The 14,910-nt window shown below is 46.9% G+C and overlaps 1 protein-coding gene across 2 annotated transcripts in view; it reads right to left on the bottom strand.

Annotated features, from left to right (window-relative positions):
• LOC127577765 (deformed epidermal autoregulatory factor 1 homolog) overlaps positions 1-14,910 on the bottom strand; it is a 49,743-nt gene that overhangs the window by 33,584 nt on the left and 1,249 nt on the right. For both annotated transcript variants that reach the window (XM_052029309.1, XM_052029308.1), the window contains exons 2-5: positions 13,431-13,570; positions 10,502-10,567; positions 8,265-8,391; positions 5,289-5,417 (exon numbers count right to left, since the gene is read on the bottom strand). In XM_052029309.1, the coding sequence (XP_051885269.1) occupies positions 5,289-5,417; positions 8,265-8,391; positions 10,502-10,567; positions 13,431-13,508 (400 nt within the window). In that variant the 5' untranslated portion in view covers positions 13,509-13,570. The remainder of the gene's footprint in view (positions 1-5,288; positions 5,418-8,264; positions 8,392-10,501; positions 10,568-13,430; positions 13,571-14,910) is intronic.

Below are 14,910 nucleotides of genomic sequence, written 5' to 3'. Positions count from 1 at the left end.
AAGAGAAAAGCCCTAGCTCGCTCAACCTTTCCTCATAAGGCATACTCTCCAACCCAGGTAGCATCCTTGTAAATCTCCTCCGCACCCTCTCTAAATCCTTCCTGTAATGTGGCAACCAGAACTGAACACAATATTCCAAGTGTGGTCCAAACGGTCTTATAGAACTGCAACATTACCTCGCGGCTCTTGAACTCAATCCCCTGGCTAATGAAGGCCAGCACACCATACACCTTCTTTACTGCCCTATCAACCTGCATGGCAAATTTGAGGGTTCTATGGACCTGGACCCCAAGACCTCTCTGTTCTTCCACACTGCTAAGAATCCTCCCATTAACCTTGTACTCCGCCTTCAAATTCGTTCTTCCAAAGTGTATCACTTCCCACTTGTCTGGATTGAACTCCATCTGCCACTTCTCTGCCCAGCTCTGTATCCTGTCTAAATCCCATTGCAACCTACAACAACCTTCTGCACGATCCACTACACCACCAACCTTCATGTCATCTGCAAACTTACCAACCCACCCTTCCATTTCTTCATTCAAGTCATTTATAAAAATCACAAAGAGCAGGGGTGCCAGAACAGATCCCTGCGGAGCACCACTGGTCACCAATCCCCTTCTACAACCGCCCTCTGCCTTTTGTGGGCAAGCAAATTCTGAATCCACAGAGCCAATTCTCCATGGATCCCATACCACATAACTTTCTGGATAAGCCTACCATGGGGAACCTTGTCAAAACATCTTGCCAAAATCCATATATACCACATCCACCACACTACCTTCATCAATTTGTCTTGTCACTTCCTCAGAAAACACTATTAAGCTCATGAGGCACAACCTGCCCTTCATAAAGCCATGCTGACTATCCCAATAAGACTATGCTTCTCCAAATGCTCATAAATCCTGTCCCAAAGAATCCTCTCCAATAGTTTGCCTACAACTGAAGTAAGAATCACTGGTCTGTAATTCCAGGGATTATCCCTATTAAGTTTCTTGAACAATGGAACAATGTTTGCCATACTCCAATCCTCCAGTACCACTCCTGTGGCCATGGAGGACTCAAAGATCATTGTTAACACTCCAGCAATTCTTCCTTCTCTTCCCATAGTAACCTAGGGTATATCCTATCCAACCCTGAGGATTTATCTATCCTAATGCTTTTTAGTAGCTCCAACACTGCTTCTTTCTCAACCTCGACATGCTCCAACACATTTGCCTGTTCTATGCTAACCTCACGTTCGTCTAAGTCCTTCTCCCTGGTGAACACTGAAGCAAAGTATTCATTCAGGACCTCCCCTTCCTCCTTCACCTCCAAACACATTTTCCCCCCTTATCCCTGAATGGTCCTACCCTCACCCAAGTCATCCTCTTGTTCCTTATTTATGTGTAGAACGCCTTAGGGTTTTCCTTAACCCTACTTGCCAAGGCCTTCTCATGTCCCCCTCTACCTCTCCTAAGTCCCTTCTTAAGCTCCTTCCTGGCTACCTTGTAACTCTCAAGAGCCCTGTCTGATTTTTCCTTCCTAAACCTTAAATAAGCTTCCTCTTGACTAAACCTTCTACCTTTCTTGTTAAGTATGGTTCCTTCACCCTACCATCCTTTCCTTGTCTCAGTGGGACAAACCTATCTAGAATCCCATGTAAGTGGTCTCTAAACAACCTCCACATTTCTGCAGTGCATTTACCAGAGAACATCTTTTCCCAATTTAAGCTCCCAAGTTCTCCCCCAATTAAATACTTTCCTATATCATCTGCTCCTATCCTTGTCCATGGCTGTGCTAAAGGTCAGAGAGTTGTGTTCACTATCCTCGAAATGCTCGCCCACTAAGAAGTCTGTTACCTGACCAGGTTCATTGCCTAGTACTAGATCCAGAATGGCCTCTCCTCTAGTCGGCCTGTCCACATCGTCATGGCTATCCCTTGAGGTCGAGGATGATGGTCTTCGTTCTGTTGATCTATTTATGGGCTCTCAAGCCCACAGAGCGAAGACGCCTGTGTGTGTATTTGTTCAAAGTGTACTTGATGTCGCACTACAAAAAGCACACGATACTTCACAAATCAACCAACTGATTCCAATGGCATGGAAACCACGACGATTGGAGCTGATGGATTTGTTGCAGCCTTCATCCGCCTTCACAGCTGTTGAGTTCGAAATAACTTCGTCCACCTGTTCCACCGTTGAGGACTTGGTTGGATCGTTCTTTGTCAGGGACCTCACCATCAACCTTACCGCCATGGGTGACCCTACCAGGAGCACAGCTCCACACGGCATCGCTCTCGGGATCTCAGGACCACACAAGCTTCTCCACCACGACAAGGTGACAATCTACAGAGAAGGCCTGTCCACATACTGTGTCAGGAATCCTTCCTGGACACACCTAACAAATTCTGCCCCACTAAGGAGGTGCCAATCAATATTAGGGAAGTTGAAGTCTCCCATGACAACAACCCTGTTATTTTTGCACCTTTCCAAAATCTGCCTACTTATCTGCTCCTTGGTGTGCCGGTGGCTATTTGGGGGCCTATAAAATACTCCCAATAGAGTGATTGCTCCCTTCCTGTTTCTGACTTCCACCCACACTGACTCAACAGAGGATCTCTCTTTGATGTCCTCGCTTACTACAGTTGTGATATTATCCCTGATTAGCACTGCCACTCCCCCATCCCTACTACCTCCCTCCCTATCCCTTTTGAAACATCTAAACCCCAAACCTCAAGCAGCCACTCCCTGCCCTAGTCTCTGTAATGGCCAAAACATCATAATTCCACATACTGATCTGTGCTCTGAGTTCATCAGCCTTATTCTTAACACTTCTCACATTAAAGTAAACACATTTCAACCCATCCAACTGACTGCATTTATGCCCCATCCCTGCCCTGCCTACCTTCCTCACAGTCTCTGTACACATCGCATCTACTTCTACGCCACTGATCCATCTTCTAAACTAACACTCTGGTTCCCATCCCTCTGCCAACCTAGTTTAAACCCTCCCCAAAAGCTCTAGCAAACCTGCCCACAAAGACACTGGTTCCTCTCAAGTTCAGGTGTAACCCTTCCCTTTTTGTACAAGTCATACCTTCCCCAGAAGAGATCCCAATGATCCACAAATCTGAACCCTTGCTCCCTGCACCAATTCTTCAACCACTCAATAGTCTGCTGTATCTTCTTATTCTTTCCTTCCCTGGCATGTGGCATAGGCAGCAATCCAGAGATTACTGCCCTTGAGGTCCTGCTTTATAGCTTCCTTCCTAACTCCCAATACTCGCTCTTCAGGACCTCATCCCTTATCTTACCCATGTCGTTGGTGCCAATGTGCACCACGACTTCTGGCTCCCCTCCCCCTTAAGAATGCTGTGCACTAGATCTGAGATGTCCCCGACCCTGGTACCTGGGAGTCTTGATCTTGTCCACAGAATCTCCTGTCTGTCCCCCTAACCAACGAATCCCCCAACACTATCGCACTTCTCTCCCACCCCCCCCCCCCCCCGTCCTTCCTTTCTGAGCCACAGAGCCACATTCCGCGCCAGAGACCCAGCTACTGTGCCTTTCCACCGGTGACTCATCCCCCCGAGCATCCAAACTGATATAGTAGTTATCGAGGGAAATGGTCACTGGGGTAACCTGTACCAACTGCCTGTTCCTTTTCCTTCTCCTCACAGTCACACAACCACCTGCATCCTGCACTCTTGATGTAACTGCCTCCTGGTAACTCCTGTCTATCATCTCCTCAGCTTCCCGAACGATCCAGAGTTCATCCGTCTCCAGATCCAGCTCCCTAACACGCTCTGTAAGGAGCTGCAGCTGGAGGCACTTTCTGCAGGTGTAGTCCTCAGGGACACTGGAGGTTTCCCTGACTTCCCACATCCTACAGGAGGAGCAGACTCCTGCCCTGATTGCCATTCCCACTGTTCTAGACATTGGGAACTGCACCGTTTTGAAACTGAATGTAAAATTTTGTCAATTATATTGGTCATTGTTCCCTCAAGTTCCCTTTACAAGACGATTAATTAACTCTATCCAGAATCACGTGTGTGGATCTCTACCCCACAACAGGCATCTGCCCACGTGCTCCAGAGAAGAACAAAGACAACCAGAGGGAAGTTAGGGGAACCTGCCTTTTATCTGCTCACAGATTGTGATTTGCTTTCTAAAACCAGACGTGCATGCAGCAGCTCTCCCTTGTGATCATCACAATTGCTAACTTTAGAAAGAACATTAGCAATGATAAGAGCAATTAGCACTTAGGTAACTTCAGTCCTTTCCTCTGGGGACAGATTCTGCAGAATTATTATGACTCTGTATAACTGCTGACATTATCTCACTTCAATTCTCACCAGCAAGGATAGTCAACGTCAAAGATCAAGGTTTGCAAGGAAACATTAGCTGAAACTTCTCCATGTAACCAGCAACTGTAAAGCAGCTGCTTCCTGGGTCCAGGAAGCACATCCTATTCATTTCAGTGGGGAGGAATGGAGGTGAAGGAGGTATAATTTCATCTTGCTTATTGTTCTGAGCATATTTAAATGTGTTTAGAATGTTTCGGGGTCTATTTGTTTTTGGTCTTTCGTACTCCCAGCCACACTGGGGACATGACCTGCTGGCTGTCAAAGCTTCACCTTTTTCTGGCAGTGGGCTTACTCTGAGCCTACACAATTCCATCATGGTATAAAAGGCTGTTTCAGGAGGGCTCATGCAGCTCTCCCGTGAAGATTGGCTGAGTTCAGACCATGGATGGTTTGTGATTAACCACCAGTTCCAGCCCAGCAGCTCTTGCTTCTCTCTGGACAATCTTTGGCCTGCATTCCAGCCTGAGTCAGTGTGCTCACTGCTCAGGGTCACACAGTTCCCACCTTGGCTGGGGTGGCATTGGCTGATCCAGTCTACTGGAAATGACATTGAGAATGACAATCGCTGTGAAGCAGTTAGTCATTGGAGCAGATCACTACATACAAGGCTGTGGACTCACTACCCAAGTTAGTGATTGAGACCATCAAGAAGAACATGTTAGAGAGGAAGGGAAGTAAAGAGTAAATAGGCATACGTACATCATGCAAAAGGTGGTGAATAATCTCGTGATACTGACAAAAACTGCAGACTGAAGTTTGGGCTTTCCCCTGGTTCAGTAAGCAGCACTTTAGCATTGCTAATGTAACTTGCACCCTACAGAACACATGAAAAGGTTCAGGCTATAGCTGCACCTTGAACAGCTGAGTGCTGGGATGGAGGCCTGGCTGCTGGGATGAGGAAGGTGGACTACGAAGCTTGTGTGAAACAAGCAGTGTGATTTACCTGTGGTACTGGTGAAGACGTCTCCCTGTGTTGTACCATCTGAAATAATGGCTGTGGCATCTGCTGTAGATGTTCGCTCGAAGGCCAGTGTCCCGGAGGGAGTGATCTGACCAGCTGGGGTCATTGTAACTGGAAATAAATCAGTTGAATAGTTTAAAGCACAGAACTTTCACTGTAGACCACCAGGATTCAATACTTTCATGTCCAGTTTCTAAGGTGATTCCGTTTCTTGCAAGGCTTATCAATTCAAAGGCTGGTATAAAATTTGTCCAAAACTTCCTCCTCTCTCCTCTGCGTCTTCCTGGCAGAGGCATGTTTCCCCCTCTACCTCCCATATGTCTATCCTAATTGATGCAAGATCTCAGCACAGGCAGTACCTAAAGCTTGCACAGGCTAGAGGTGCACCTGGACCGGAGCAGTTTGGCCTCTGTTGACGTGGTCATTCTCAGCTGGCGTACAAAAGGGAACTGTAAGGAACAGAGGGACATCCTTAGCTTGGATCCAAGTAGTGCTTTTATCATAAAAGGCATCACGAGATGCTGCATAAGGTGATCAGTAAATTTGATTCATGTTTGCAGATGACACAAAAATTGGTGGAATTATAGATAGTGAAGAAGATTGTCAAAGAATACAGTAGGATGCAGATGGGCAGAGAAAATAGTTGATGGAGTTTAGTCCAAACAAGTGTGAGGTGATGCATTTGGGAGGTCAAATACAAGAGGAAAGGGATCCTGGGGTGCAAATCTATAGCTCCTTGAAAGTGGCAACACAAGTAGATAGGGTGGTGAAGAAGGTATACGGCATGCTTACCTACATCAGTCGGGGCACTGAGCATAAAAATTGAGTAGGCATGTTGCAGCTGTATAAAACTTCAGTCAGGGCACATTTGGACCATTGTGTGTAGTTCTGGTCCCCCCACTACAGGAAGGATGTGGAGGCTTTGGAGAGGGTGCAGAAGAGGTTCACTGGGATGCTGCCTGGATTAGAGAGTAGTAGCTATATGGAGAAGTTGGACAAACTTGAGTTGTTTTCTCTGGAGCGGTGGAGGCTGAGGGGAGACCTGATAGAGGTTTATAAAATAATAAGCAGATAGAGTCTTTTTCCCAAGGTAGAAATGTAAAATACTAGAGGGCATAGGTTTAAAGTGAGGGGGGAAAAGTTTAAAGGAGATGTGTGAGGCAGATTTTTTTTGCACAGAGAGTGGTAGGTTCCTGGAACGTGCTGCCAGGGGAGGTGGTGGAAGCAGATACAAGAACAAGAGGTATTTAGACAGACACATGAACAGGCAGGGAAAGGAGGGATATAGACCACGTGTAGGCAGATGGGATTAGTTAGATTGGCACCATGGTCAGCACAGGTATGGTGGGACGAAGGGCCTGTTCCTGAGCTGTACACTTCGTTGTTCCATAAGGGGATTTTAGGGTGGATGAGCAAAAGCTCAGAAAGGGAGAGGTTTGATGGGGGATTTCCAGACCTCAGTATCTCAGCAGTTGAAGACACAGCCCCCAATGGTGGAACAGTGGAAAGCAAATAAAACTGCAGATGCTAGAATCTGAAACAAAAACAGTAATACTGGAAGAAGTCAGCCAGTCAGTTCAAAGCTGAACTTGGGGGAGCAGTGAGGTGTAGGACAAAAGCCTTAACAGAGCTAGGTTAAGAGAGGAACAAAGGACTGCAGATGCTGGAATCTAGATGTAAAGCACGATGATGCTGGAGGAACTCAGCAGGCCAGGCAGCATCCATGGAGAAAAGCAGGTGGTCAACGTTTTGGGTCAGGACCCTTCTTCAGGACTGAAGATAGGGAAAGGGGAAGCCCAATATATAGGAGGGAGAAGCAGAGCAGTAATAGGGGACAAAAGAGGGGAGGCGGGGTAGATAGATTGAGATAGGTCAGGTGATAAGGGGCATGAGCACTGACCGTCAGCAAGGCTGTTTAAAGAACTGGGGGTGGTGACGTAACCATGGTAACAGGAAATGGTGAGAGAGTTGTTGGAAAGTGCCCAGACGGAAGATAAATTGTCCCTCTAGTTTATGTTGGGCCTCACCATAGCTGTGCAGGAGATCACAGACTGGTCGGATTGTGACTGGGATTGGGAATTAAAGTGACCCACAACAGGAAGGTCAGGATCACCCTTGCAGACCAAGTGCAGGAGTTCCACAGAGTGATCACCCAAACTGCATTTGTTTCTCCACATTGTGAACACCCAGCAAGTGAATCGCTGCTCCACCTGGAAGAACTGACGGGGTCCCAGGGTGGTGGGACGGGTAGAGGTAAGTGGACAGGGGTTGCAGCTCTTCTGTTTGCATGGGAAGGTACGTGGGACAGGGAGTGTGGGTGGGGATGGAAGGCGAGTGCTGGGATAGCTCTGTCTTCGTTCTGTCCTGGGGAAAGGAGGTGAGAGCAGAGAAAAAGATGAAATGTGGCTGAGTGTTCCATCCACAATGGCAGAGGGGAAGGAGGAGGCCATGTCAGAGGCACCAGGGTGGAAAGCCTCATCATGGGAACAAATGCACCAGAGATGAAGAAACTGGGAAAAAGGAGTGGTGTCCTCAAGGGAGGCAGGGTGAGGGGAGGTATAGTTACTGTCACTGGTATCATCTTCACATCATATGCCCCACCACTGGAGAACAGTGCAGAGTGTAGGGGAGGCAGAGGAGATGCATGAACAGTAAAACACTTTTTGATGTATTCAGAGAAACACAGTTTTACTATCTATAGAGAATATCTCACATCACAATTGTCTGTAACTTGAGCTCAATCCAAAATCAGAACCTCCAGATCACCAAGGGTAGCTACTGTAGGGTATCCTATAGATACTGGCACTTCTCAGTGAAGGCACTTTACCCTTACTGGACCATAGTCAATGACTAGCTGACAGCTGAACTGATTCCCCTTCGAGGGTTGGTCAGTCCCACCCCACATTTACCACCTCACCAACCGAGTGACACGAAGACACTCTCAGTGTTGTGACGTACAGGCTGTTCCAGTCGCCGCAGGCAGTAAAGTGATGTTCTTGGGAGATTCTTTCTTAACCGGAGCAGTACTTTGTTCGTTTTCTTTTTTGCGTCTTTTGTAGGGAACGAAGAGCCTGACTGGACCGGTCTGTGACCAAGGAACAAAAATTACATCCACCAATCGCTCTCTGTCCTAACCCACACAAGCCCTTCCTTGCACAGCATGCTACCCCCCTTCCACCTGCATCAATTTGGCATTCTGCAGCCCAATGACACGAAACTTGTTCCCCCCGCCCAGGTCCAGGATTCCAACAACAACACCACCACTGATGGGACGTGCGCTGTGCCAGGGAGGACACTCTCGCTTCCCCCTCCCATCTCCATGCCATTGTACCAACACCATTTGCTTTGTCTAACAGCAATGCCGAGGTACAACAGCCTGACCTGTCTGTCTGGGAAGGAACAGGATCAGGAGGGATGGTGATATCTCTTCCCCTTCCCCGCCCCACCCCGAGGTGATGTCACCGCCCCATGAATTGATTCCCTTTCCCACCTGGAAACTACTTCAGAACTACTGTAAGAAAACACTGGCTCACCATAGGACTGTTGGTTCATCCAATCCAAGGAACTCTCACCTAGTTATGGGATCACACAGTACACAGCGCATTTAAAGCAGCAACTGTGAATACCCTCTAAAACTAGATGAGTAGGCAAGAACTTTCCAGGTTTGAGGGTCTCACAATCCATGGATGGAGGCCTAGAGTTGTACAGCACAGGAACAGACCCTTCAGCCCAGCATGTCTATACCATCAAGCCGATCTATACTCATCCTACACCTGCATTAATTCCATACAGTTCTGTGCCCCGCTCATTCAAGTACCTGTCCAGATGCGTCTTAAATGTTCTTCCTGTTCCTGTCTCCACCACCTCCTCTGGCAGCTCATTCCAGATACCAACTACCCCTTTGAACCTCCTCCCTCTCACCTTAAACCTTTGCCCTCTAGTTTTAGACCCACCTACCAATGGGAAACAGACTGACTCCCTACCCTATCTATGCCTCTCATCATTTTATATACCTCTCTCATGTCGCCTCTCAGCCTCCTTTATTCCAGCGATAACAGTCCCAGCCTATCCAATCTCCTCCTATAGCTCAAACTCTCCAATCCAGCCAACACAGGTAGACATGGTGGTAAGGAAGGTGTATGCCTGTGAATTGTAAATCTTCCCTGTAGTGTGGCAACCAGAACTGCACACAATACTCCAAGGGCAGCCCAACAAATGTTTTGTACAATTGTACTGAGACGACCCAACTCTTATACTCAATGCCTCGGCTGATAAAGGCAAGCACACCATATACTGTACCTTCCTCACCACCCCATCCAGCTATGTTGCCACTTTTGCAGAACTATGTAGTTGTACCCCAAAGTCACTCTGTTCAACAACACTCCCCAGGGCTGTTTATGTCCTGCCCCGGTTTAACTTCCTAAAATGCATCACTTTGCACTTGTCTGAGTTAAATTCCATCTGCCATTCCTTGGCCCACTCTCCTAGTTGATCTTAAACAACCTTCTTCACGGTCCACCACACCACCAACTTTGATGTCATCTGCAAACTTACTAATCATGCCACCTATATTCTCATTCAAGTCATTTATATAACAAACAATAAAGGACCCAGCACCAATCCCTGCGGCACACCACTGGTCACAGGCCTCCAGTCTGTAAAACAACCCTTCACTACCACCCTCTGATTCCTTCCACCAAGCCCTCGGATCCCCTTTGAACCTCCTCCCTCTCACCTTAAACCTTTGCCCTAGTTTTAGACACACCTACCAATGGGAAACAGACTGACTCCCTACCCTATCTATGCCTCTCATCATTTTATATACCTCACAATTTATACTGTGTCTGAGAGACAGAGGGGAGACTGTCAAAGTGCTTAACCAGCATTAAAGGGCTTCAGGCATTCAGACAGCGTGAAGGCGCTGGAGAAATGCAAGCCCACATTTCTTGGGGCTGAAACCTACAGAAACTAATGTCCAAGCATACTTGCCGTTAAAAGCTCCCAATACAGACTACGGCAACCGTATTCCAAGGAACATTAACGTGAGTCTCACTGGGAAGCAATTCTCACAGGGCATCTGCTCAGTTCCAGCATGAACTGAAACAGTTCACTCAGTGCCACTCACTGAAATACCAGAGTGATGTCCAGCAAGAGGATGCTGCCATTATAACACCAATTCCCAACCAACACCTTACCAGAGACATGTCATCACAGCAGGCAGCACAGGTGCAGGACGCTGCGTGGGGATTTAGGATGCCATCCTGGAAGACAGAAGCAGAGAAATAATCAAGCAGGGTTACGGGTTGGTTCTGAGCAAAGCAGAATCAGCACCTGTACCCATTGACGTGAAAAACCACAACATTGAATGGAATCTCTAACCCATTCTACAAATCATGCTGGGTATCCTCAGCAGGTCAGGGAACAGCTGTGGAGAGAGTTAAAGCTTCAGGTCAATGAGCTTTCACCCAGCACCTGCGGTATTTCAAGACTAGACCATTTACAAAGAGATCTTGTTCACAGCAGGTCCATGGTCCATTCACCTGAACTCTTTCCCTAAACCTCACTTTGACCAAACTTTATATAACTCTTCCTGTTCTGGCTCGGTGTTGCATTTTGTTAAGACTCCTGTGAAGCATCCTCAGGTGTTCTATGATGCTCAATATGGCAAATAAATGCACAATGTTGATGTACCAACTCCAGGCACATTGGTGCAGAACTCTGGGTCGGTCATGGTTAGAGGCACAGAGCAGATCCTAGCAGGCATTGAAACCACAGAGTGTGGGCAATGTGATGCTGTGGTAACTCTCCAGCTGATGTCAAATGTGGGAGCTGGGATCATGATGGGAAGCAATAACGGGGACTGTTGCCACTGAAGCAGAAAGAGAAGGTGTCAGGGTGGGGCTTGATCAAGCTGACAAGGAAGGATGAGCAGGTTCAGCAGCACAGTTATCTGAGAGGAACGATGCAGGGCAGGAGGAGCAGACACTCAACTCCAAATGTGAACATGAACTCTGATCGGTTATCAGCCTCCCCCAGGTCAGAATATATAATGGAGGGGGGAACAGCTAAAAGTGGTGGTTCTTGTCAAAGTATTGGCACTGAGAATAAGACTCAGGCCATCAGACATACCTGGGAGAGAAGAGGTAGTTCAATATCAAGGAACATAGAACAGTACAGCACAGGAACAGGTTCTTCAGCCCACCTTGTCTATGCCAATCAAAACTAATCCCATCTGCCTGCACATGATCTATATCCCTCCATCCCCTGCCTGTTCATGGGTCTGACTAAGTGCCTCTTAAACATTAGTATCATTACTGCTTCCACCATCTCCCCTGGCAGCACGTTCCAGGCACCCACCACTCTATGTAAAAAAACTTGCCTTGTAAGTCTCCTTTAAACTTTCCCCCTCTCACCTTAAAGCTATGCCGTCTAGCATTTAACATTTTCATCCTGGGAAAAAGACTCTTGACTATCTACCCTATCTGTGCCTCTCATAATTTTATAAACTTCTATCAGGCCTCCCTTCAGCCTCCAACACTCCAGAGAAAACAACCCAAGTTTGTCCAACCTCTCCTTACAGCAAAATATCATGGGATCTGGCTTCGAATCAGCAGCAGGGGCTGCTGAAGGAAGCCGAGCCAATAACTGTAAGTCACTCCATTCCATTCCCTCGGTTTCTCAGGCTCCAAAGTATCTGTTTCCAAAGATGACACATTCCACACCAGTGCTTGAGATGTTTTCCTATTTCCCTTAACCATGGTCCCCCCCACCAGAGCTGCAGAGCTTTCATCCCGTCTCCTCCTACCCAGAGCAAGGATGGGGTTCTCCATAACTTCATCTGCATCACTGCCAGCCACAGTTGATGGATTACCCTCTGTAATTTCCAACACCTTACCATGAGATGCCATTATCAGATGCTCCTTCCCACCTTTCAGCAATCCAAATGGAACGTTCCCTCCACGTCCCTCGTTCACTTTTCCCTCTTCCACCAGCCACTCCCTCCCTCACATTTCCCATGTAACCCCAAAAGATGCAAAACTTGTCTTTTCACCTCTTTCCTTCCCACCGTCCAAGGAACCAAGCGTTCCTGATGGATGAAGCACCAATTCGTCTACACTTCTTCCGATCTAGTGGATTACATTCAGTGCTCCTCTGCAGTGGGAAACCACACACAGAGCAGGTGAGTGCTGTTACAGGGGTGATCATGGGTTTCCAGCTGCCTGCCATTTTAATTCTCCATCCACTTCCACAGAGCTATCTGTGGGCTCACTCTTAAGTTTAAAAGATACATGGATGGGAGAGGTCTGGAGGGTTATGGACTGGGTGCAGGTCAATGGGACTAGCGGAATAAAGTTTCAGCACAGACTAGAAGGACCGAATGGCCTGTTTTTCTGTGCTGTAGTGTTCTATGGTTCTATGGTTCTATCTGACTTTGGTCTCCTTGTTCCAATAAATCCCAACATCAACTCGAGGACCAGGATCTCATCTTGTCTTGGCAGATTGCAGCTCTTGGAGTCACCATGAACTTCAACTATTTTCACCTTCCCAAACTTTCCAGTCTCTCTAATGTTGTGGATTCAGAATCTTTTCCAAAATATTTGGAGAGGGAAGGACAAGTAACTTTGGCACTCACAGAATTTTTGGGACATGAAGTGTTCTACCTGAAGAGATACAGCAAGTAGTCCCACAATAACTTTAAAAGGGAATTGGACAAAAGTTAGAGGATGAGCAACTCACATAGTTACAGACAAGGAGTAGATGTGCGGCAGAAGACCTGACTGCTCCAATAAAGGGCTAGCACAGGCATGACAGGCCAGACAGCCTCAATCCGTGCTGCAAGATGCTGTGTTTCCATGAAAAAGCAGACTGTTAAAGCTTTCTAAACTTCAGGATGCATGTCATAAGCTGACGGCATTCAGAAGCTGCGTGTTTTATCTCCCAGCTCTTGCATTTTCTTTGTATGTTTTTCCCTTGCTTTTGAACAGTTAGTAACAGATTGTAGTGAGAATAAATTGAAATACTATTATCTCCCCGAGTCGTTTATTCACACAGAAGCAAAATGTACGTGATTGTTAAGCTGCCAATGATGATTAGGTGGTGACTTGCACTGCAGCACACTCTTACTTGTATCAGACACTGCAGGGGGCGGCCAGCGTAACGGATGCTCCTTTTCCAGTCTTTGCTACTAGCGCGACCTGCCATCCCTTCAAATTCAGTGGGAGTGAACCAGTTCTCTCCGTGCTTAATGCAACGCCCTCGGCCTCCTAGAAACAAGACTGCAGGTCACTCACACTTCCTTCTAACTCTATGCACTTGTCACACGAAAATCACATGCAAACCATACACTTATTTAGCAGCAAAACTCCTTTCCATTGAACCAAACTGATTAACGATCCCTGACCTCAAAGGATGACACATTTGTACAGCCATCTGCCTTTAACACAATAAAAGGCTGTACAATAGGTGTACAGAAAATACAGTTGTAATAGACGGTGATTTTAACTTCCCTAATATTGACTGGGCCTGCCATAGTGCTAAGGGACTAGATGGGCAGAGTTTGTTAAGCATGTCCAGGAAATTTTTCACAAGCAATATGTAAATGGCCCTACAAGAGAGGGGACTACAATCAATCTCCTCTTTAGAAATGAGGCTGGGCAAGTGACTGAAATGTCAGTGAGGGAGCACTTTGGGAGCAGTGACCATAATTCTATTGGTTTCAAAATAGTCATGGAAAAAGGTGGGACTTGTCCACAAATTAGAGTCCTGAATTGGGGCAAGGCTAATTTTGATAGTGTTAAGACAGGAACTTGGACAGGTTGATTAAGAGTGGCTGTTAGCTGCTAAAGGGATGTCTGGCAATTGGGAGGCTTTTAAGACCATTAGGCCATAAGACATAGAAGCAGAATTAGGCCATTTGGCCCATCGAGTCTGCTCCGCCATTCGATCATGGCTGATCTACTTTTCCCTCTCAACCCCATTCTCCTGCCTTCTCCCCGTAACCTTTGACGCCCTTACTAATCAAGGACTTATCAACCTCTGCTTTAAATATATCCAGTGACTTGGCCTCCACAGCCATCTGTGGCGATGAATTCCAGAGATTCACCACCCTCTGGCTAAGGAAATTCCTTCTCATCTCTGTTCTAAACAGACGTCCTTTTGTTCTGAGGCGGTGCCCTCTGATCCTAGACTCTCCCACTACTGGGAGGCTTCAATGAGATCCCCCTTATCCTTCTAAATTCCGGGGAATACAGGCCCAGACCCTGTTAACCCTTAACAGGTTAACCCTTTCGTTCCCGGGATCATTCTTGCAAACCTCCTCTGGACCCTCTCCAACACCAGCACATCCTTCCTTAGATATGAGGCCCAAAACTGCTCACAATACTTCAAATGTGGTCTGACCAACACCTTATAAAGGGTCAGCATTACATCCTTGCTTTTATATTTGAGTTCTCTTGAAATGAATGCTAACATTACATTTGCCTTCCTTACTACCAACTCAACCTGCAAGTTAACCTTTAGGGAATCCTGCACTGGGACTCCCAAGTCCCTTTGTACCTCCGATTTCTGAATTCTTTCCCCATTTAGAAAATAGTCCACGCCTTTA

This window comes from Pristis pectinata, chromosome 14 (assembly GCF_009764475.1).
Source record: "Pristis pectinata isolate sPriPec2 chromosome 14, sPriPec2.1.pri, whole genome shotgun sequence".
In the NCBI taxonomy this organism is placed as follows: domain Eukaryota; kingdom Metazoa; phylum Chordata; class Chondrichthyes; order Rhinopristiformes; family Pristidae; genus Pristis; species Pristis pectinata.
The sequence above is the reverse complement of the archived record's forward strand: the minus strand, read 5'-3'. Positions and strand labels throughout refer to the sequence as shown.